Source organism: Cavia porcellus, unplaced genomic scaffold (genome assembly GCF_034190915.1).
Source record: "Cavia porcellus strain 051 isolate PalLab524CR breed Dunkin Hartley unplaced genomic scaffold, mCavPor4.1 scaffold_26, whole genome shotgun sequence".
In the NCBI taxonomy this organism is placed as follows: Eukaryota; Metazoa; Chordata; class Mammalia; order Rodentia; family Caviidae; genus Cavia; species Cavia porcellus.
This window is the reverse complement of record NW_026947509.1, coordinates 34520867-34545037: the sequence shown is the minus strand read 5'-3', so window position 1 is coordinate 34545037 and position 24171 is coordinate 34520867. Positions and strand designations below refer to the sequence as shown.

The window sequence follows — 24171 nt, the reverse complement described above, 5'->3', positions numbered from 1 at the left end:
TCCTCTGTTGGGAAGGGCGTGTGGTGTGCTTCTGGCCTTTGATAAATCTGGATGGTACAACCTTCCTCTCCAGCAGGGGGAGTTTTGCTATGTGAAATTCCTGGCCCATGAAATGTCATATTTGCCCTTTTTGAAGAAAAATAACATCAGGGAGGACGTTAAAACTTTCTGCCGTCGTGTTTTTGTGCTTTTCAGAAAGTTAATCTTTTTTGAAGAAAGAAAATGTTTATAAATTGTTTAACTCTCTGTTTACACATTGGTAATATTTTCAGCTCTGTCCCATAAGGAAGGTTTTGAGGGTGTCAGATAAGGGAGACTGGGAGGCCAGGCGTGGTGGTGCACCAGGTCGAGGCCAGTCCGGGCTACATTTCTTTGAGACCCTGTCTCAAAACAACGCAATAAAAAAGGAAGGCCAGGATGTTTGTTTTTGACTTCAGTCACCTCAGGTGTTTCTCTTCCTTCTGTCGCCATAGCAAAATGCCCCAGGCCCTTAACTTGGAAAGCGAAGGACTTATTTAGCTGGCAGCTCTGGAGATCCCAGAGAGACACAGGTCTTAGCGTGGGGTCCCCACCTCCCACCCTGGGGACCAAGCCTCAACACAGGCACCTGTGAGGACTCTCCCCCAACCCCAGCCCCAGAGGTGTGTGTCCAGGTCACAGTGGAAACGCACTCATCCACCCCCAGGAGTGCCTGGAGCTGTTCCCAGGCCGAGACTCAGGGCCGCCTGAGCCAGCAGCCCTGGGGACAGCTTGGCCACACTTCCCAGATGCAGCCCCGGAGTAGGGAGCAGTGACCGGGGTGGCCTGCCCTCAGCTCTCCAGGCTGCTGGTGGGGGACTCTGGCAGAGAGCCCCCTGCCTGCCTGGCCACTTGGGCCAAGACCCGGTGGAGTGGTTTTCTGCTTTTTCAAACCATAGAAGGCTCTGAAATCCTACCTCATCCTGGACCTTATTTTTTTTCCAGGATTAGTGAAGCAGCGCTAACTTTTAATTAAAATGAAAACCTGTCTCCCAGACAGGACTTGGCCCTGAAACGACCTCATAGCACAGAAACAGAAAGAAAGACACAGGGTACCTCATGCATTTGTGAGCTGAATGTAGGAAAACATTGATTTTATTTCTTAGATGTGGAGAGAAGAACAGAAAGAATTTCCACCGGATTCAGTCAAGGGAGGAGATTTTGTTTGGAAACCTAGCAACGATTCAGTTGAATTTGCAAAAACAAGAAATTTTTAAATCAGTGATTACAAAGAGTTTTGTAAACGTACGTAGCATGACATAGAAGTAAAATTTTAGGCCTAAATAGTGCCAAGATCAGTGGTACGGTAAAATATGCTGAGCATGGGTGTGGTCACCCTTGGAGAAGAATGTAGTTATTTTTATTTAATTAAAGAAAGAAACAAAATAGAATAAAAGGTAGAGTAATACAGAATTTTTAAAAATTAACACTTAAGAAATCACTGTTGATACAACGTCACATATTGTCATCTTAGAGATAGTTGTTCAAGTTACAAAATCAAAGCCTAAAAGGTGGACACTTGAACATTGACAGTGCATTCTGTTCAACAGAACAGAACCATTCTGTTCAATGACCCAACAAAAATTTAGTAATGTGGTCATCTATCTTACACACTTACACGTATAGTATATCCTTTAGAGCACTTTCCTTTCCTTTCATTTTTACATGTATTATACATTTTGGATCTTATTACTCTTTCAATTTTTATTATGTTTTTATACTAGAGACACAATGTTATATTATAAATATGATTCATATTTATTTCACTTACGAGGATAGGCTCAAGTTGCCTCCATTTACCTTAAGATCACCCTTTTTATAGCTAAGTAACATTCCATTGTATATAAATACCACGACATTTTCATTCACTCTGTGGTTGATGGGAATTTTCGTTGTTTCAAAGATCTGGTTATTACAAATTGTGCTGCTATGAACATGGTGCACGTATATCACTGTACCATGACCTTTCAGTTTTTCTGGGAAAATACCCAGGAAGGGAATAGCTGGATTGAATGGAACTTTCAATCCTAATCCCCTGAGAATTCTCCATAGTGCTTTCCATAGTGGCTGCACCTGTCTGCACCCTCACCAACAGTGGAGCAGTGTTCCTTTTTCCCTGCAACCTCACCAACATTTGTTATCATTTGATTTCTTTATGGCTGGCATTCTTTCTAGGGTGAGATGAAATCTCAGTGTTGTTTTAATTTGCATTTCTCGGTTATTTTTGATTTTGTGGTTGTCACCACCGCCGTTCTCTCACTGGGCTCTGACACCCACTGTCTCCTAGAAACCCTGCAGCGGCTGCACCAGCAGCTGGTGGAGGCCGAGCGCCGGTCCATGACGTACCTGAAGCGATACAATAAGATCCAGGCCGACTACCACAACCTCATCGGGGTCACGGCTGAGCTAGTGGACTCACTGGAGGCCACAGTCAGCGGCAAAATGGTAAGCGAGGTCCCCAGCCATGCGTCTGTCTACCACTGAGTGTCTCAGTAAAGGTGAGATCCTACCAGTAGAGTTGCCAGGTTAGGTACAAGGATCCATATTTTGATATATGGCGCAAAATCATTTTTCTAACACATCAACAGCGATTCCAAGCTCCCTTTTTCTGCACTTAGCAGATCTGTCCAGGGTGGCACCTTGAAATCTTTGCCAGCCTGGTAAGGGAAACTTGGTGCCCTAAACATTGTCAGTTACACTTACGTATGAATCTGAATTGCTCTCCCTGAATCACTGGTCACGCTATTCGGTCTGGTCTGGTCAGTTGTCTGTGCCTGTCTTTCCTCCTCTTGTCCTGAGCAAGCTGGTGACGCCATTGGGTTTGCCCGTGGGGGAGGTGGTTGTGGTGGCCCCACTCCTCAAGGGAGGAGTCGCAGGAGCGAGGGACCCCACAGAGAGCCATGAGAACTCTCGTGGGGGTCCGCACTTCACCAAGGGCCCTGCTGCGAGGGGGAGGGCGGGAGAGTAGCCAGGGAAGAAGGGCTGGAGGAGGAGAAGGAAAAGGAGGAGGAGGAGGAGCTGCAACTTCAGCAGGAAGCACATTTGAGCAAGCTTCTGGGCTGCAGAGAAGGAAGCAGGGCGCAGACTTGAAAGCACAGCGTACATCTCGCTACTGTGCAGCTCACCTTGTGAATGAACAGGTGACAGGTGTTTACTTCCCCACCAGTCTCAAGCCAGGCCTACCTGGGCCCTCGGTGTGACAGGGCTGGGGACATTCGTCGTCTGGCTGGGCAGAGGTTGCAGTTAACTCAGGAGCCAGGTTCTCTGTCTCGACGTCTGGCGGCACTCGCTGTGGCCACAGTGGCTTTTTGTTTTTAACCTGAATTTACAGAAACTGAACCCAAATCTGGTTATTCTCCCAGCAGCAGAGATGCACCAGGCAGAGTCACCTGACTGGAAGTGCACTGTCACCCGGTCACCTCTGCAGGACGCTGGTGGTTTTCCCTGCCCGGTCAGGGGTCAGGTCCATGTGTGGCTTCCTCCCAGGCACTTCCAGATTCCCGCTAGCAGTTCTTTTTCCAGCTCCTCTGTTTCCTTACCACACCCCTCAGAGGCTCTCAAGGGACAGCAGGCCTCGTGTCCCTCGACAGATCACTGCCTCTCACGCCTGTCCCCTTGCAGATCACCCCTGAGTACCTGCAGAGCGTCTGCGTCCGTCTCTTCAGCAGCCAGATGCGGCAGAGCCTGGCACACAGCGTGGACTTCACCAGGCCCGGCACGGTGAGCGGCCAACCCTAGTGCGTCCCCCAAATCCCACGTGAACCCTGCTGGAGACAGGGAAAGTGCTGGAGCCAGCCCTGGAGGGGTGGAAATGCCAGGGAAGAGGAAAAAGCAGTGTTTGAGGAGAGAAGTGCTGTGACCCGCAGGGGCAGAGGAATGGAAGGAAAGCTTTGCTCTCTCAATTTAAAAAACAGCTATATTAGCTGGGCATGGTGGCACATGTCTGTCATCCCAGCACTCAGGAGGCTGAGGCAGGAGGATCATTGCTAGTTCAAAGCTAGCCTGAGCTACACAGTGAGTTCAAGGCCATCCTGACCTGCACAAAGAAACCCTGGCTCAAAAGATGACAAAACAAGACACAGCCATATTAATCCAGGCGTGGTGGTGAACCCCTGTAATCCCAGCACTCTAGAAGCTGAGGCAAGAGGATCAAAGTGAGTTCAAGGCCAAGCAGAACTGCAGAGTGAGACCCTGTCTCAAAAAGACAAAAAGGGCTGGGGTTTTAGCTCAGCGGCATAAGCGCCTGCCTTGCAAGCAGGCAGTCATGAGTTCGATCCCTGGTACCGATAAAAAAAAAAAAAAACCAACTGCTACTTTCTTGGAGTTGCCTGGTCTAAGGCGGGGCCGCCTCTTTTTCTCTTCCTTCCTTTCTTTTTTTTTTTAAACTTTTTTGGAATAATTACAAACTTAAAGAAAAGCTGCAGTGACAGCACGTATGGCACTGGTGTCCCTTACTCAGACCCAGCCACAGTTGGCTTTTACCCCAGACGTCCCCATCCCATCCTCATCCTGCACAACCACACAGCTGACTTCTGACATCTGTCACAGCCCTTTACACCTAAATACAAAATGCTGCCTCTTTCATTTATCATCTGAACAGTACACAGAATGGTACACATTTATAGATTAGTATGTATTTCTTAAAATTAAGAATATGATGCACTCCTGTGAACCCCGCTCTCAACAGGCTGAGGCAGGAGGACACGGAGACCCTGTTATACAACAAATAACTACCAACTTCGTTGAGTCAAACATTGAGGCCATGTCTTCTCCGATGCCCCTTCCAGTTTTGTCATTGGCGCTCGCAGTGCCCTGGTGGTGCCTCCTTCCCTGGGAGCTGGGGTCTGACCTCCACCTGGTTTCCCAACATTGACATCGTGGGAGGACACGGTCTCTCCTGAGTGCTCGAGCCAACTCCGCCTGGCTCAGGGCAGGGCATGCCCTTTGGGCACCTGTGTGTCAAAGCCATGGGTTTGACATACAGACGAGGGTTTGCATACTAATGGCAGGGCGTTCACACACAGAACCCCACTTTGGTGTTTAAAATAAAAGCTGCTGTATCCCACATTCTCAAGAGTCTTTGAAGCAGTTTATTACAAGGAAAGATAAACACAAGGAGTGAGACAGGGAAATGAGGGAGGCAAGGTCCTAAGACTGAGATGCCTGCCCTATATCTCTGTACCCGCGAGAGGCAACCCTGCTCCCTGGCAGCCTGTGCGAAGAGGTGCACAGTTGTAACCTGCAGTGCTGAAGGCCAGAGCGGGCTTTCTGCAGCCCTTCTGGCTGTGCTGAGGCAGTGTGTGCCTCTCACATGGCCCAGAGACACCACAGGGCAAGGGTGTCCCACCCCCCACCCCAGGCCAGGGCACCCCGTGTAGCTCCTCTCAGTGCTGGAGTCCCTGCGAGCCCCAGACTGCTACTTTTTTTTCTCACGTATTCATCTTTTATAATTTAAAACCAAAGCTGAATCCATGTTTTATGAAGACCAATGGTCACACAGCTGCCATGCAGCCCTGTGCTGAGGCTAAGGAAGCTTCTGAGCACAGGCAAGGAGCAGATGTCCCCTGCTTCCCCAAAGGTGGCTCAGAGCTGGTGGCCATGTGGACAGAGCAGGGACAGCTGCATGATCCTGGCAGTGGAAGGCAGCCTTGGGTCTCAGGACAGAGGTTTGTTGTTGTTTTTGTCTTTTTGAGACAAGGTCTCACTGTGCAGTTCAGGCTGGCCTTGAACTCACAACGATCCTCCTGCCTCAGCCTCCTATACACATGTGTACACCCCCACACCCGGGAGACAGTTTCTCTCTGAACCTTGCAGGGCTGGGGGCTTTGTACCACACCCCAAACCCTGGGGATGGCCAAGCTGATCTGTGTGGCCCCTGTCCTCTGGGGCCATCTGCAGGCCAGCGGGTACAGAGCGTGCCAGCCAGAGAGGACGGCTTTGACCACGCCTGTCCCCCTTTGTCACTGGCCTGGACGTGGCCTGTGTCATGTGAGCAGCCCCAGGAGCACTGGCGGGAGGAGTGCAGCACGGGGACTGTTCCTGCACCCACGGCATGAACTATCCTATCACTGCGGTGGTGCCTGCCCCATGGCCGCCTCCCCACCCTGGAGCAGTTCATTGAGTTGGGAAGTGGGCTGAGTATCCGCCCATGTCTGGCCCTCAGGGAGCAGAGGTGACAGGGTGCGGCCTTGCTCAGGTCAATGCTATTCAGTGCTGGGCCACCCTGCCTTACGGGCATGGTGCAGGGCAGCATCCCTGTCTGATGCCCATTGGGTGCCGGCAGTGCCACCCCTGCATTTGACAACTCAGTGTCTCCAGACAAGGCCACGTGTTCCCTGGGGGCAGAATGACCCAGTGGAGGAATGCTACATAGGAAGGGATGAGGGAACATAGTGAGCATCAATCGGACATGACCGGGGCCGGGTTAGCAGGGGAAGAGGAAGGAGGCTGAGGCGGGCAGGTCTACAGAACGGAGAGGCTAAGGCTGAGGACAGAGGAACTCAGCCTCCTGGTCTAGCGCCCGGTGCTCGGCCTCAGGGTCCCCTCACCAGGGAGCTGGCATCCCAGTGCTGGAGGTGAGCTGGTCCCCAGGATGCTGCCGGTGCCACAGGGTCTCCCGCAGGGCCACTGCACACTGAAGTTCTTCTGCTGCCTGGTGACAACCTCTGCAAATCTCCTGCTCCACGGTCAGCCTGGGCTACATCAGCCATGCTAACACCGCCGTCTGCTCTCTCCTCTTCCTTGCAGGCCTCAACTATGCTGCGTGCCTCCCTGGCCCCGGAGTAAGTCGCTGCCCAGGAATGTTGTTAATAAGGAAGCCGAGTCAGGAGTGGCTCTGTAAACACTTGCTGTGCTGCCTAAGTGGACGGGAGGTGCCAGTGGTTGTGAGCAGCACTGCTGCTCGTGTTACTGCTGTCTGTGGGTGAGGCAGCATTGAATGGGGGTAACGCTGAACTGCTCCTGTGGTGTTCCTCAGAGATTAAAGTTTCTGGTACATAAACGCATTAATCCTGCTATTGGGCACAGCCAGGCCCTGCACGCTGAAACAGGGTCTCTCTAAATCCCTAAGTGGCCCAGCCTGGGCTTGTGATCGTCCTGCTTCAGCCTCCCAGAGTGCTGGGATTGCAGGTGAAGTGTCTCAGGATTTAAGCCTTTGCTGTGCCCTCCAGGACCTGAGCGCAGCTGTCCAGGTTGCCAGGTGCCACCCACACCATGGCTTGGGCTTGGAGGTCAGGGCCGGGGTGGCTCCGGACCCACTGACCCGGGTCTGCTGCCTGGGCCAGCAGTGACTCAGAAGTCCAAGGTGGCCGTGGCCTTGAACACCAGCTGTATGGCCTGGGACTGCTTAAATAACTCCTCTGAGCCTCAGTTTCCTCACTTGGGGGATGAGAAGAAGGGTCTAACTGTTGGGTTTATGTGCAGATAAGAAGGAACTGATGTGTAGGGAGCACGCAGTCCAATGACAGGGACATAAGCCCTCAGGTTTGCTGTGACCCGCCTGGGTCACCTGCAGAGAATAAGGGAATGTGTGGAGGGGGCTGGGGACAGAGGAGGTGGCCTGACACTGTCCTGCCCATCAGATCCCCGAAGGCCCACAGGATGCCGTCCTGTGGCCAAGCACCACGTGGTCACACTCAGGTGCTGGTCTTGCAGCCCAAATGGGAGCGACAGCGAGCTCAACCCTGGGTGATGCCTGTCCTGTCCCTTGATTCCCTAGGCAGGACCAGGACAGTGGCTGCGGGGCCCTGGGTGGGACTCTTCATGCTGAAGAATGCTGATGGGCTCTGCTCAGAGTCAGCATGGTGCCTGGTAGAGAGTTCAGGTGGCCCCGTGGTGACTTCTTCACTGTCACAGGGAGCCTAGCCTGGAGGGACTGCAGTGACCTCTACAGCTGTTTGGGCAGAGACACATTTTAGGAAAACGTGATTTAAGAATAAAAACCTGTGTAACCCGGCATTCAGAAGGCTGAGGCAGGAGGATCGCTCAGCATTCAAGGCCAGCCTAAGCTAATATCGAGACCATCTCAACCAAAAATAAATAAAACCTCCATCCATCAGCAGAGCAGGCAGAGCTGGGCTGGGAGCGTGGGGCAGGGCGGCTGCAGCTGGAGGCCGCTGGTCCTCACCTGACCAGTCTGGGGCGCTGACCTCGCCTTTCTCTCTGAACACAAGCAGGAAACTACAGGACATGCCCCTGCTGCCCTCCCTGGATTATGAGAAGCTGAAGAGGGATTTGATTTGGGGGAGCGACCGTCTGAAAGCCTTCCTTCTCCAGGCGCTGCGCTGGGTAGGTGCCTTTCCTCTGAAGTCACAAAGGCAGAAACAACAACAAAGCCCAGCGCTACGTCTGCTCTCTGCTGGCTGCTGGGCTTGTGTCCGGCCACTCCACTAAAGCTTTCTTCCTGCTGCCTGCCACACCCCAGACCAAAGCAAGACTCAGCTCCCATTGGCAGGATAGTTAGTGCGACAGCCCGCCTCGGTCCCCAGCTCCTGGCCACACTCGGCTGGGCAGAGCCACACTGAGGTCTTACGCCCCCTCGGAGACGGCCCTGGGTGCCAGCAGCACCAGGAGCAGGATGCTCCCAGTTACCTGAATTTTCTCTCTAGTGTGTTCGGTGCTAGAAATTAAAACTGAGAAAGCTGAAAATATGTATTTACTAACTCATGTAAATATTAAGCCAATGCCATATTACCATAAATAACATTTTAAAATGAAAAATAAGTTCCAAAGGCTGAGCGTGGTGGCACAACCTGTAATGCCAGCACTCGGAAGGCTGAAGCAGGAGGATTGTTGCGAGTTCAAGACCAACATGGGCTACAAAGTGAGCTCAAGGCCAGCCTGAACTTCAATAAGACCCTGTCTAAAAACAAGAAAAGAAAAGAAATTTCCAAATAATAGACAAAGTTAGCCAAGTGTAGTGGTAGACATCTGTGATCCCAGCACTCCAGGGAGCTGAAGCAGGAGGATCACAAGTTCAAACCCAGTCTGGGCAACTTGCAGAATCCCTGTTTCAAAACACAAAAAAAGCGCTGGGAATGTACTCAGTACAGCAGTCTTATGTTCAATCCCTAGGTCTAACAAAAACAAAACAAAACAAAACACCAGTGAGAAGAGTTGGTATTGTTGTACATTTCTCCTGCTCCTTAACATCTGGCTCCCTGGAGGCCCGCTGGACCCTCCTGTCAGCTTTTGCACTTGGTTTGCCAGTGTCACAGTGACACAGCTTCCTTCAGTGACAGCATCCTCATCATCTCGCTCACACCTGTCCACACCCACCTGTCCAGGTGCATTACACGCGCCCCCCAGCAGCACTCTTTTGGTCCCCACACCACTACGGCCCCACAGGGCATCGCAACCGGGCCCACGCCGCCGCGGCCATGCAGGGCTGCACGCGCGCATGCGCACACGCCTTGCCCATCCTCCCTCCCCCACCCTACCCCACTGCAGAGTGCGGGCTGCGCTCAGAGCCCGCAGCTGTCTGGCTGCACCCCTGTGCTCTGTGCTGAACCCGCGTCCTGTCGCCTTTGTCCCCCCACCCCCAGCGCCTGACCACGTCGCACCCCGGGGAGCAGCGGGAGACCGTGCTGCAGGCCTACGTCAGCAACGACCTCCTGGACCTTCGCAGCCGCAGCCAGGTGCGTCGCGTGCGGGGCGGGACGGGGGCCGCGTGGGGCTGTGATGGGGTCGGGTCAGGCGCGGTGATTGGGGCCCCGGGGAGCTGTAAGCAGGAGCGGCGGAGACTGGTCAAGATGCCCTGACTTCTCTAGGGCCGTGCGAAGCAGCTGCTGGATAACACATACATATACATGGTTTCCATCAGCACACGTCTGTGGGACGTGACTCCCTGTGTCCTGCGGCCACCTTTCTAAGGTGTCTGCAGTTTCACGTCTCTCCGCGCCCTGCCCTCCCAGGCCCCTCTGGCCAGCGCTCTCTCTCTCTTTTTTAAATTTTATTTTGCTTTCTTTATACTTTGACTTTATTATGTAAGAGAAATCATGCAATATTTAATATTGTATGTCTGATTTACTTCACTTAACATTATGGTCTCAGGGTGCCGCCATTTCCCTATAGATGACGCGAATTTATCCTTCTTTATGGCAGAGTAGTACTCCATGGTGGGCATTTGCCATGTTTTCTTTATCCATGCATCTGTTGATGGGTATAGAGGCCACTTCCATGATGTAGCTCTTATGAACTATGCTGCTGTACCCGTGGGTGTGGGTCATCTCTGTAACAGGATGACTTTAACTCCTTTGGAAAGATACCCAGGAGGGGAGTGGCTGGTTGCATGGAATTTCCTGTTGGTTTTTGAGAGGTCCCCATGCTGATTCCCATGATAGAAGCTCTAGTTTGCGTTCCCACCAGCAGCATGGGGCTTCATTCTCCCAGCCTTTGTTCTTACCTGTGATCGTGGTCTCTCTTTCTGGAGTAAGCTGGGATCTCAGTGTTGTTTTAGTTTGTCTTTCCATAACGGCCAGAGCCACTGAACATTTTCTCGTGTGTGTACTGGCCGTTCGGATTTCTTCTTCTGAGAAGTGTCTGTTCATTTCAGGTGCCCATTGATTTGATTGGCTTTTTTATTTTGGGGGTCTAATTTGTTTTAGTACTTAGCCCTCTCTAGTTGACAATTTTTTTCCCATCCTGTAGGTCGTCTCTTCACCCCGCCCTTTCCTTTGCTGTGCAGAAGCTTTCTAATCTGCTGAGACCCCATTCGTCGGTTCTTGGTTTTGGCTCTTGTGCAGCTGGAGTTCTGCTCAGAACACCCTTGCCTCCATCTCTTCCAGGAGTTTTACCTGTTTTATCTTCCAGCAGATAAAGTGTTTGTGCTTTAATATTTAGTTCTTTGACCCACTATGACTTTGGCTCCGTACCTGGTGGGAAACAGGGGTCTCGATTAGGTCTCCTGCAGATGGGCAGCCAGCTGTGAAAGACGCTGGCGTTGTCAAAGATCACATAACTGAACGTGTTTGATTGTTTCTGCATCTCTATTGTATTCTACTGGTCCACATAGCTGTTTTTTGTTTTTTTTGTTTTTGTTTTTGTTTTTTTTTTTTTTTTTTTGTCTTATTTCACGGCCAATACCATGCTCTTTAAAGTCTGAAATCATGATCCCCCTTCCTTGTCCTTGTTATCCAGCATTGCTTTTGCTATCCTAGGTCTCTTCTGATTCCATGTGAATTTTAGGATTACTTTCCCTGGGGCCGAGGATTTAGCTCAGTGGTGCAGCGCCTGTCTGGCAAGTGCAAGGTCATGAGTTCGATTCCTGGTGCCAAAAAAAAAAAAAAAAAAAGAAAGGATATTGGTTTTAGAAGTGTGGCCATTTCAAAGATCTGTTATGTCTGGGGATGCATACTGCTGCTCCACAGCCAGTGGGGATCATAAACTCAGCACCAGTACTGGAGTAAAGGAATGAAATTTAAAACAAAGGAAGATGCTTTATTTGTAAGAGAGAAAAAGGCAGAGACAGAGGGAGATAATAAGGCTAAGCGGCCCTGGAAGGCGGGCGGGATTCCTGAGAGACTTTGACCCAAGCTTCCTTTTATTAAGTGACAAAGACCCCCCCCTCCCAGCTCAGAACCAGAAGTGGTCACACCCCGATGGGCCCTCTGGACTGTCACAGGCCCTCGAGCCCTGACTGGGTGGTCAGTGGTTGCACCATCCTGGTGGGCCTTTGGGTCTCTGGAGTTCATAGGTTGGTTCAGGAGAGGCCACGTGTTCTAGCATTGAAGTGAGAGGATTTGAGCAGTAGAATCTCGGACCTGGAGTGGGACCTCGTGGGTGTGAGCTCTGAGTGTTCTCTGAATTACCCTCCTCGGCTCCTCTACAATTTCCTGGGGGCACCGAGGGGTAGTGGCTGTACCCTGCTGCTCTGTGTCCATGCTGCCACTGGCCTCTGCATTGCCCCTCTCGGCAGGGCTCTAACTCTTTCTGGTCAGGCTGTGCAGAAGCCTAATGAGGCCCCGCTCTGTCCTCTCCCGGACCCTTCTGCAGAGCAGGGGACCCCGTGCCCCGCGCTGTCTGGGGCAATGCTCCGGGCGCCGTGCTGCACACAGCCTTTTGCCCCTTCCCTGCGGTTCTGCCAGGTGAGGAGGGCACAGTCAGATGTATCTTGGATGCTGCAGCTGTCATGTGGGGTCCCCTCCTGTGTCACCACTTTTCGTCCTGACTCATTTACTTTAGACATTCGGGTGGGTTCTGTCCGCTAAATCCATGTCCATCAGATCCCAGTGGAGAACCCAGGCTCCCTGCACCGGTGGCTTTGGGCTGCGTATTTCCCGGCTGAGCCCCAAGAGGCCTGGTCTCCCACTCCCCGACACCGTGTCTGTCCCCTGTCCCCCAGAGGACCGTGCTGCAGCTGCTGCACTCCAAGAGCGAGGTGGTCCGGCAATACATGGCCCGACTTGTCAACGCCGTGGCCTCTCTGGCCGAAGGTAAGCGCTTTCCCTTGGGGACAGAGAGGGCCTGGGAGAGCCCTCGACTCCGAAAAGGAACTCGCATTCCACACTTCTCAGAGGTGATGTGGTTCCACCCAGCAAAGTGGTACAGGCCCATAATCTCAGCCATGTGGGAGGCGGAGGCAGGAGGGTCACCAGTTCTGATCCCACTTGGGCAAGTTAACAAGACTCTGACTCAAAAAATAAAAAATAAAAAGATCTGAGGATGTACCTCAGTGTGAAGGCCCTGGGATCAAGCCCTGGCCCCACCCGACCCCACGAGAAAAGATAGATTTTCCACCTTAATTTTTCATCAAAAGTTCATCACTTGGGTTCATCATTTAGCTCAGCGGCATAAGCGCCTGCCTTGTAAAGCAGGCAGTCGTGAGTTCGATCCCTGGTACCGATAAAAAGGAAAAAGACAAAAAAAAAAGTTCATCACTTTATTTAATTCATCAAAAGTCTCTTGTGGAGATCAGTCCTTGTCACATTGCAGTAGCTTCTTTCAGAGAAGATTTTGTGGCCTTTGGAGTTTATTCCGTAGCCTTTCTGTTTTATTAAGCTTTCGGTTTTGTAACAATACCTTTTGGATTTCTTTCAAGCCTGTAGCAGGTAATATTCTTTCTATCTCTTTCTAATTAAAGGAAAGTAAAGTTGGAAAAACCATGAAACTGACTCCAGTGAGCAAGGCATTGGTCCCTTCAGTGTAGGACAAGCTGGATGGTCCCTCAGATGCCCCACTACCATGACTGAATTTACAGTTTCACACGATGGAGTGATCTCCCCTGAGTTCCTGTTTGTTTGAGCTCTTTTTACTTTTTAAAATATTTACTTATTTATTTAGAGAGAGGGCCTCACTATGTAGTGCAGGCTACATAGCACTACATAGCACTTGAACCCACTCTTTGGGCCATGCCAGCCTGGAATTGCAGTGATCCTCCTGCCTCAGCCTCCTGAGCACTGGGATTACAGGTGTGTGCCACCATGCTCATGGCTTCTTTTCTGACATGGAATGGCCCACACCTTGCTGGGTCGCACGTCCAGTTCCCCTCCATGCTGGAGCAAACCAAACCCATCCTGACCCGCTCTCTGGTGTGTCCTTAGGTCGTCTCTACCTGGTCCAGAACGTGCAGGTGCTGCGGCTGCTAGAGGGCAGGCTGAAGGAGGACAAGGACGTGGTCACCCGCGAGAACGTTCTTGGGGCCCTGCAGAAGTTCAGCCTCAGGTGATGACCAGGCCAGGCTCACCTGGGCTGCTGTGTGGTCAGGCTGTGGTGTGGGGTGCTCACTCAGCTCTGAAGCCCCCCAGGAGGTGGGCAGCGATCTTTCCTGTGTGGGGGTCAAGGAAGCTGGAGCAGGCGGCACCACTGGGCTCCCCTGGTGCCACCCACTGTGGTGCCAGTGACATGCGGGGCTGTGTCTCTCCCCACAGCAGCCTCAGGCTGCTCCTGATTCCAGCATCCTTGAGCGCCGTGGCTCTGAGGAGTCGGGGCCAGGGCCTCCTGGGCACCTCTACTTGTGTCCCCATTGCCCACCTCAGTCACAGCCAGGACCTGGTGTGACACATCGGACACGCAGGGAGCAGCCACTGAGGATGCCTCTGTCCCCCAAGCTCTGTCCAGGACCCCATTACTTCCATGAGCCCCAGCACCATACATGGGCCAGGCAGGAATTCGAGAGGGGTCTCAGAGCTGTCCATCAGCACAGCCTCCTCTGAGGACACTGAAAGCCATCTGTGCAGAGAGAGCCCTGAGTCCCCTCCCAGCCCAGCCCCGGGACCGTGGCCCTGGGTTCTCCGTGCTTGGCTTCCCTGGGCCCCACCCTCACAGCCCCACCGGAGCTCTGTGCCTCCATCACCCAGGGGTGTCCTGCCTGTGCCTGGCCGTGTCTTACATGGTGGCTCATCAGCTGGTGGACATTTGGGTGTTTTGTGTTTTTTTTTTAAACATTACTGGAAATGGAAGCCAGGAGCTTCAGTTTTTATTTTGAGACAGGGTCTAAGTCACCAAGTTGATCAGGCTGGGCTTGAATTTGTGACCCTCCTGCCTCCAGCTTCCCAGAGTCCTGGGATTATAGCCATGAGCCGACACACTTGGAAAGCACTTTTGCTTTTTTTTTTTTTCTTAAATTTCATATAGATTAGAGGACCTAAAGCTTATAGGTCATAAAAAGTTTAAATGAGGGCCAGGGATTTAGCTCAGTGGCATAAGCACTGGCCTCACAAGCATGAGGTCATGAATTTGATCCCTGGTACCAAAAAAAAAAAAGTTTAGATAAAAACCTATTTTTCGAAGAGGATTTTTGATGGGCCTGTTTCCTGGGTTAAGTAGATCAAAAGGTGTCAACATATATCCATTCAATTTTTCCAAGACCGGGTCTTGCTTTGTGGTGCAGGCTGGCCTTGAACCCCATAGTGTAGCTCAGGGCAGCCTCAAATTTGTGGCAGTCTTCCTGCCTCAGTCTCCTGAGCACCACAGTTGCAGGCCTGCGCCACCATGGCAAAGCTAAATATCCATTCAGTTCCTGGAGTACTGCTTTGCTGGTTCTAAATCTGCAAAAAGAAGCTCCGAAAGCCTACACCACCTTACGACCTCATCTTTCTAACTCGTTCCCAGCAGGGCGGTAATTCATTATTCCCACTACCTGGCAGCTCTGAACCCCCAGTGGTGCCTGCTGCTTGCATGATCGTCCATTGGGTGGCGAGGGACAGTCCTGCTGGGTCTGCAGGCCCCACCGGGGTCTGAGCCCTCGGGAATGTTAGATACCTCAGCATGGCCCTGGGCCGTGGAAGGTCCTTGGTGGGGTTAGCAGGGAAACCACGCTGAGTCCCCATCTGCCATCTTCCCCCTTCTGTGACATATGGCTGGTGGCCGTGCCCCCCCTAGGAGACAGGTTCCCTGGGTGCCTTAGCTCAGTGGTCCTGTCCTTATAGGCGCCCGCTGCAGACAGCGATGATCCAAGACGGCCTGGTCTTCTGGCTGATCGAGATGCTGAGGGAGCCCGACTGCCTGTCCGACTACACCCTGGAGTACGCAGTGGCCTTGCTCATGAACCTGTGTCTCCGCAGTGCGGGTCCGTGTGGGGACGGGTCATTGACCCAGCAGGCCTGGAGAGGGTGGGCCCTCAGAGGCAGCATTGGCAGGCTGGGCGTTGCCAGGCCTTAGGAGAAATGTTTCTGTACCTGCAGGCCCCACCTGGAACGGGGGATTCAACTCTCTCCTCTTCTTTCACCTTCGCTGTTCAAAGTTAGGAAATTCACTGGGCATCCACCTGAAGCCCAGCACACAGAAAGCTGAGGCAGGAGGATCCCTGTGAGTTTGAGGTTAGCCTGGGCTACATAGTGAGACCTTACCTCAAAAACAAAACCCAGGGGCTGGGGATTTAGCTCAGAGGCATAAGCATCTGCCTTGCAAACAGGCAGTCGTGAGTTCGATTCCTGGTACCAATAAAAAGGAAAAAGACCAAAAAGAAAAAAAAAAAAAAAACCCAGTACAAATCTTGAGATCAAAAACTATGTCCCCAGCGTCTCCAGAGGTAGGTTGGTAGCAGTAGCAGTGACATCCTGCCATGCTTGTGATCACTGCCCCTCCCTCCATGAGCCAGGAATTCTCATGTGGGCCTCACAGGCTGCTTCCCTACCTGGGCAGAGGTGGTGGCCTTGGTATTTCTGCCCAGTCCCGGGGACAAAGGGGCTTCATTCCCAGAAGCAGGTAGTGATCAGGCCCTGGCGGGAAGTGCTCTGCCTCTGACTGGTTTGTCCTCTGAGCTGCTTACCTGCTTGTTGACTGAGTAAATGAGAGTTACCTCATTCTTCTGGGAGCCTTAGCCTGAAGCCCCAGGTTTTAAACTGTGTATTAAGTCATGATCAGCTCGTCTTTGTCACCATCTGCCTGCAGCGTGGTGATGGTGTTTGGGATTGTGGGAGTGGTGTGCAGCAGGTGACACCTTACCACTGGGGAACCGGCCTGCTGGGAAGTAGGAACAACACCCCCAGATAGCGCACCTTAGGGGGACTTGGCCCGCTGAGTCCTCTGCAGGCCTCTGCGAGCACTGCAGGATTCCCTGTCCTACCCCGAGGTCATGGAGGACCCACGATGTGTGGCCAGCCCGACCTGCCCACAGATTGCTGGAGCTGAGGTGCACTGTGTCTCCACAGGGAAGAACGCATGTGCCAAGGTGGCAGGCCTGGTGCTCAAGGTGCTATCAGATCTCCTCGGCCACGAGAACCACGAGGTACGGGGGTGGACGGGTCAGGGGCTGGCCCAGGTCTTTGGCTGCTTCTGAGCCTTGAGAACTCGGGAGCGGAGATGCTTCCTGTGCGTGCTTCAGCTCCCTCTCGGCCTCCCCCTTCTCCTGTCGCCCATCAGGACCTCTTGTGCCCAGCGTCAACACCCCACCCCTGGTGCATTTAGTCCACATGGGGGGCCTAAAATGGTCCGATACAGCCGGCCTGGGTTGTACATACCTATAATCCCAGCACTTGGGAAGCTGAGGCAGGAGGATGGCAAATTGGAACCCAGCCTGGGCAACTTAGCAATTTAGTGAGACCCTGTCCCTCACCTCCCACCCAACAAAAAGACAGGAAAATGGCTGGGGACACAGCTCAGTGCAAAGGCCCTGGGCTTAATCCCCAGCGTGGCCCAGGGGTCATAGAATGCTGCCCTGTGGCCTCTGGATCAGTTTGACTTGCCTCTGCTTTCTCCCCATAGCCACTGTTATTTTCTGATTTTCAACTTAGGGGTCTGAAGCCCGTTTTGTATAAAGCAGAGGTGCAGGAGAGAAAGTGTGCCACAGTGGAACCTGTCCTGACAGATGGGGCGCTGCAGTGTTATCTTGGTGGGCTGCTGGGTCCCCACACATCCGTCTCCTCCCCATCACACATGCCAGCCAGGCATAACTCCTCTCGGGCCCAAATGCACTCTTGTTTGACTCTGTGCATATTCAAGTTTTTTGGTATGGAAAAAGATGCCACAATCAAAATCGGGCCTGTAATCTCAGCACTTAGGAGGCTGAGGCAGGAGGATTGAAACCAGCCTGGAATACATTGTGAGATTAAAGGGGACCATCAAAGGCAGATGGGTTTGGGTGTGGATGCAGCCACAGCACTGGGTGTTCTCTGCACGGGAACAGCTGTGTGGATGTGGGGTGGCAGACAGGACAGTGGGGTCAGCAGGGTGCAGTCATGGGGATTGGGAAGGTTGGGCAAAAGAAGTCTCAGGAGCAAGGATCACAGGCAGATACAGTTTGGTTTTGGACTTAGTTGCAGCTGTCACTGGAGTGTGCAGGTGGTGGCCTGTGCCATCCGAAAATGCTCCTCCTGGGCTCGGCTGGGCTACGGTGCCTGCTGTCCTCCTGCCCAACGGTGATGCCAACTACTTGGGTTTGCAGTATTTGGAAACTCGCAAATGACTGTGTTTCTCTCCCCTTGTAGATACAGCCTTATGTGAATGGAGCTCTGTATAGCATCCTTTCCATTCCGTCCATTCGGGAAGAGGCCAGAGCAATGGTAAGCAAGTGTGCTGCTAATCCCAGCTTCTCAGGAAGAGGCTGAGGCAGGAGAGCCACAGGCTCAAAGCCAGCCTGGAAATTAAGCAAATCTGTCTGAAAACAGAAGAGACTGGGGAATGCAGCTCTCCCAGCAGAAAGGCTCTGCATTCAATCCACAGTGCCATAATGAAGGGGAAGAGAAGGAAGGAAGGGAGAGAGACAGGACAACATGCAGGCCACACGGGGGCTCCCCTCAGCCTATTGCACTGTGGCTTAGAGCCCCAGGGGCTGGGACCAGACTCTTATGTAGCTCATGGACTCCTTGGCACAATGTGACATCTGTGCTTGCTGTTTCCTGGAGATCCTGTAGCTGTTCTCAAAAACCAAGGGAATCCCTGAATTTGAATGATTATGAGCCCAGTTTAGAGCGTCTCTAGTAGGGTTAGTTTTTGCTGGGTAGCAGCCAGGCAGGTACCCGAGCAGCACAGGTGGTATGAGCCTCCTCATGGGCTGCTGGGTGCAGCGTGGGCTCCCTCGATGATGGGTTTGCATCATGCTTGTGTCTGAAGCAGAACACATTCATCGGGTGATCTGTCTTCACTGAGAGCCCAGTGCCTCGTGATCCATCAGCAAAACAACTACGCTCTGGTCCTTTTTCCTTACACCCTGTGAAACCAGGGAAGCGGTGCACACATTGGAATTCAGGCACACACATTTAGCACGGACCAGGATGGCCCAGGACACCACCCAGGCCGGAAGAGAGCCCCGGGAGGGTGTGGAGCCTCGGGCTCTGGGGAAGTAACATCTGTGCAGCCGGGGGCCAGGAAGGAGTCACGAGAAGGGAGGCTAAAGGGCGAGGGTGAAATCTGGTAAAAAACATACACAGCAGTTTTTTTATTTTATTTATTTTTTAGAATTAAATTTATTAAACTACAATTTTTTTTTTTGAGACACAGTTTCACTATGTGGTTTAGACTGTCCTTGAACTTGCTCTGTGGCCCAGGCTGGCCTCAGCTTTCTGGGCACTGGGACTAAAGGTGTGTACCACCACGCCCGGCAGCAGTTTTTACTATAAAAAGAAGACTGGAACCGAGCAGAAAAAGTGCATGCCTAGGCTTCTGTCTGGTGTTGCACAGTTAGTTCACCTGGGTCTGGGTCCAGGGCCATGTGGCCCTGCAGAGCTCCAGGAGCGCCATCCCAGGCATGGTATCTCTGGGGCTGTGGGCGCAGAGGAACCAGTATGTGGTGGTGCCCAGGATGTGGCTTCACAGCAGGGGACACAGAAAAGTGAAAGTGCCGAGGAGAAAGGACCTATTGGTGAAATTACAGTTCTTTTGCTTTATTATCTCATAAGCCAGACGTATCAATCAGGCATAGGGGCACACACCTGTAATCTCCACGTTGGGGAGGCTGAGGCAGCAGGATTGCTGCAAGTTTGAGGCAGCCTGGGCTACAAAGTGAGTTCAAGGCCAGCCTGCACTGCATAGTGAGACCCCGTCTCACACACACACACACACACACACACACACACACACACACACACACCGAGAACATATCGTACGAATATAAAAACTCTGGGCTTGCAACTGGGCAAATGGACAAAACATTTGTGTGATTATGGAAAGTGACATAATATGCATTCAAAATTAGTTCCAAATACTATTATACTTTGTGTGTGCGCGAGTGTGTGTGCGCACGCACCTGTGTTGTGTGGCTTTTGGTGTTTTGGTTTCTTTGGTCTTGCTGTGTATCCCAGGCTGGCCTTGAACTCACTCTGTAGCCCGCATTGGCCTCTAATTCACAAAAGTCCGTTTGCCTCCACCACCTTAACACTGGGATGAGAGGTGTGCAGCCTCCCAGCTCTGCTGGTCTTACAAAGAAAGCAGGGGCACAGAAATGAGACCCAGAGACCCGTGCACACTCCAGGAGCTGCCCGGGGCCAGGGCTGGAGGAGATGCAGGGCTACACAGGGCTGCCCTGGGGCTGTGCAGCTCCTGCAGCTGGGGCAGGGTGGTCCCAGCCTGGACCCTCCCTGGCATCGGGACTGTAGTGTCCACAAAGGGCTGGACCAGACCATGTGCCCTGCCAGATAGGAAAGTGGTGCTCCACCCGCCCCACACAGTGGCCCTGGACCCACAGCTCGCGTGGCCAAGCCAGGGTTCCTGTCTCACTTTCCCCATGTCCAAAGGACAGGTCCTCCACCTGTGTGCATCCTTAGCCGCCCACTCTGAATCTGCAGGGTGTGTCGCTGGCAGCATCCTGCTTTGTGCCCGCACCCCACTGTGTTGGTAGCTGCTGCGGGCTCTGGCTGCCACCAGGAAACCAAATGCAGGGTGCAGATGCAGCTTAAAAGCACTGTGTGTGGCAGGGGTGGGCCTACTCGCGGGGACTCATGGTCCTGGCTGAGAAGTGAGTGAGGTCCGGTCCCGAGTGAGGAGTTTACTAAGAGGACCATTCCCACGCACAGCAGTTTTGGAAACTGGTTTCAGTGATGTATATAATTATCCTCAAAAGGTGTGCCTGTTTTTTTGTCTAGTAATTCTGCTCCTGGAGCCTCACACTCAACATGACCACAGAGTTCTCTGGGTTGTGTGCTGGTGACAGCGGTCCTGGTGCCATGGAAATTGGCACAGCCTGAGCGCCCAGCTTCAGGGGATGGGGAAGCCAGAGCCCAGCTGAGGAGAGGGGAGGTGGTTATGAGCCCAGGGCTGGGTGCAAATCGCTTTCTGCCAAGTCTGGTTTCAGTCTCATGTGGTAGGGGTCACTGAGCCCACGAGGACGCACCCAGTATGTGCCCCGCCTTCCCTGTACAGGCCTCAGCTGCTGCCCTCCTATGACTGTTGTTGTTGCCATCATAGCTGTTATTGTCACTGTGACTATTGTTTGTTCCTGCAGCTACAGCTACACCGCTGCTCAGGGCTGTCTGTTAAGCATTTCTAACCCGTGCATTTAAACCACAGCACTAAGTTGTCAGCGTGCACTCGGTGATGGGAAGCGGTCCCCATACAGGAAGGAAGCACCCCAGGACTGTCACCATGACCTCCAGAGGGGCATGGCAGAGATTTTCACCCTTTTTTCTGTAGCTTGTGCATGTCCTACTGAAAACCTGTGTGATTTCCTAACTGCGGGGAAAACCCTGGCATCTGCCTGGTGTTTGCATTTCTAAGGGGACCATGTCCCTCAGAGGCCTGTGGTGACAGAGGAGCTGACTGTCCAGTCTGGGACTCCGAGGACTGTAGGAGGGATGCGCTGCCATGTAGACAGATACAGGATGGAAACCAGGAGGACCATGTCCCTCATGCCCAGTGTCACACCCAAGACAGGTGTTTCAGCCCACAGTCCCCTCAGCACCCTGGAGAGGGGCTGTGCTTGCACTGTCCTGCTGCTGGTGACACCAAGGTGTGCAGGGGACCTGGTGCCCCTGCTTCTGCCACTGCCTGGGGCCTTCGGCCTGGACTCCCTGCCGGAGCTGCCGCTCTCTTTCCTCTTTTCCCCTTTCCCCTTCCCCTCCCTTCCTTCTTTCCTCTTCCCTTCATCCTTCCATCCTTCTTCAGTCCTTCTGTCTTCCATCCTTTGTCCTTCCTTCCTTCTGGGATGGAATCCAGGGTCTCTCTCCCTAGACAAGCCTCTGCCATTGAGCCATGTCCACTCCTACCCAGTGATGATTAGGGGTGTCCAGGTCTCTCCCGTAGCGGCTGGGACCCAGACATGGTCTTCTGAGTGTTACAGGCCAAGTGTCCCCAGTCCAAAGCAAGACTCTGAAATGTCCAGAATCTGAAACCTCATGAGCACAGACTTGAAGCTGCATGTAAAAAATTCTGCATGGTGAAACTGTCTCACACACAGACTGGCCGGGCGGGATGTTTCAAAGGGTTACCTTGAGGCCACATGTGAGGGTTAGTGACCCAGGGTCAGGGCGCGGGTCCCTTCCCCACAGGGTCTCCCTGTGTGTATCATTCCTGATCTTAACTGAGGGGTGCCAGCCGGGCTTCCCCATGGTCCCCTGGCGGAGCTGCAGGCAGGGGCAGGGGCGCCTCTCTCTGCACCCCCGTTTCCTGCATGGAGCTGATCGCAAATGCCATGCTTATCATCCTCCCATCTGCCGGGCAGTTGGCCAGGATCCTCTGAAGTGAAAAGTTACTGCTTTCAGGATAAAACACTCTCATCTTTATGACTTCTCCTTGGGACAATTTAGATTAAACATTACCCGATATATGCGGTTTTAAAAAATAAGCAGAATTTCTCTGTGCAGTGTTTTCTATTAAGAAAGTGTCTCCAAGTGACCCTCGTTACAGAGGATGGCATTGTTTGTCTGCCACGTAACTGTGGAGCTAGAAATATATGAACAAGTAAACGAGAACAAAAAGATCTTTAAAGCTGTGAGTGGATAATCGCTTGCAAATAACGCAAAGGAAGAAAAGATAAGGGCAAGGGAGCCTGAATGGGCCCTTTGTCCTTTTCTTTACCCTGGGGACACCGCCTGGACACTGCCATTCCTCGATGGCCAGTGATCACTGTGGTCTCAGGCACACTGGGCCCAGTCCCACCGCTGTCCCTAGGTGATACTTACCTTCTCCTGGCCCTCATGTGGGGTTACACGGAGGCCTGAGGGCATTTTGGTATAGAAAATGGAGCCACAGAGGTCAGCTGTCCTGGCTGTGGAGGGCCAAGGCAGACACTGGCCAGGGACTGTCTGACATCCTACAGGAGTGGGGCTCGCGGACATTTGGTAGTCCCTCCTGTCTCAGCCTCCTCCACTGTAGGGCCCTATGCATGCCTGTCCAGCTTCGATGCAGTGAAGTCCTGGGCTCTGGGCCCTGCCCCACCCGCACCCCACTCCTCTTTCCCTGCTGTTACTGGGTGGCACTTTGTTTGTCCCCATGGCTGCTGCTGAGCTTCGGACCCCTACCAGATCTGCAGCACCCACCCAGCAGCCCGTAGGTGTGCCTGTCAGACTCGATGTATAATCTGCAGGTGATGCCATGCGCAGGCCCCTGGCTCTCCACAAATACATCTTCTGATGGAAAAAGAATGCAAGTCTTTAGCTGGGAGTGGTCGCACACACCTGTAATCCTCACACTCAGGAGGCTGAGGCAGGAAGATCACTTCGAGTTCGAGGCCAGCCTGGGCTACAAAGTGAGTTCAAGGCCAGCCTGAGCTGCATAACAAGGCCCTATCTAAAAAATAAATAAATAAAAATGGCTCATGTAAAGAGCTGCTGTTTGTCCATATGCTTCTCTAAACAGATGGTTCTACTGTTCAGAATCCATATTTGTCCTTCAAATCCAGAAGGCGATGTATAAGCTCAGGGAATACACAGGAAGGAAGTCACCTGCCCAGATCACGTATTGCCCAAACTGAGGGGAAATTGGCAGTGAGATTTTACAGTGATTTTTTTTTCCCTAATTGTTGTAAAATTTATAAGGAACGCAAAAGAGGATAATTTCTCTGCTGCAGGGTATGGAGGAGATCCTGCGCTGCTTCATCAGAGAGGGCAGCGCCGAGATGGTCCGCCAGATAGAGTTCATCATCAGGCAGCTCAACTCTGGTGAGTGTCCCGGCACTGCGGTCACCGCACATCCACCACCCAAGCCTGGGGACGGACGCCGGGCTCCCTGGGGCTGTGACTCCTCAGGGCATGAAAACCAAGGTTCAGCCAGGTCCTCAAGGCCAGACTTTCCACAGATTAACGACCTCTGTTGTGCTGTAGACCCGAAGCCCGTAAAAGCCAGGAAACTGTTTCAGAAGCACCTCCCTAACCCACAGTTCTCTTTACGGGCCAGTCCCAGGCCCCTCCTAAATCCTGCTCCTCCCGCTGCCACAGGAACCAGGGTCGGATAGGGCAGAGGCCAGTTTTTATCACATCTTCAGAGAAAGTGTCCCCGTCCTGCCCTTGTCCCTGTGTTCACTGCAGCAGCAGGTGTGCTGGTCAGCTGTCCTTTCTGTCACCATGATGACATCCCCTCCAAGAAGGGGGCCAGGGGGCAGCCTGGGGCAGTGGGGTGCTGGAAAGCCCCTGACACAGAGGCCTCAAGTTTTGCCAGCCTCTGGGGACGAAGCTGTCACTTGTGTCCTTGCACCCAGGCCACAGCCAGCACCCAGGAGGCCAGAAGCTCACAGTTGGCCTGTCTTCCGCTGCCACGGCTAGGCAGCCACCAGGGCAAACAGGACAGACCTCAGGGCTGTGCCCATGCTGTCAGATTGGGGCCCTTGGTGGAGCACTCTGAGGCTCT

At 52.8% G+C, this 24171-nt stretch overlaps 1 protein-coding gene across 8 annotated transcripts in view; it reads left to right on the top strand.

Annotated features, from left to right (window-relative positions):
* Positions 1 to 24171, top strand: part of Armc9 (armadillo repeat containing 9) — a 76989-nt gene that overhangs the window by 16481 nt on the left and 36337 nt on the right. For 7 of the 8 annotated variants that reach the window (XR_010043459.1, XR_010043460.1, XM_063237117.1 and 4 more), the window contains 11 exons: positions 2306 to 2463; positions 3640 to 3738; positions 6766 to 6800; positions 8190 to 8304; positions 9561 to 9653; positions 12359 to 12449; positions 13557 to 13677; positions 15384 to 15523; positions 16608 to 16684; positions 17883 to 17957; positions 23396 to 23486. Coding sequence is in view for 6 of the 8 variants with exons in the window: in XM_063237117.1 (XP_063093187.1) it covers positions 2306 to 2463; positions 3640 to 3738; positions 6766 to 6800; positions 8190 to 8304; positions 9561 to 9653; positions 12359 to 12449; positions 13557 to 13677; positions 15384 to 15523; positions 16608 to 16684; positions 17883 to 17957; positions 23396 to 23486 (1095 nt within the window). In the remaining 2 variants the exon portion in view is untranslated. The remainder of the gene's footprint in view (positions 1 to 2305; positions 2464 to 3639; positions 3739 to 6765; positions 6801 to 8189; positions 8305 to 9560; positions 9654 to 12358; positions 12450 to 13556; positions 13678 to 15383; positions 15524 to 16607; positions 16685 to 17882; positions 17958 to 23395; positions 23487 to 24171) is intronic. The other variant, XM_063237115.1, reaches the window with a different exon arrangement.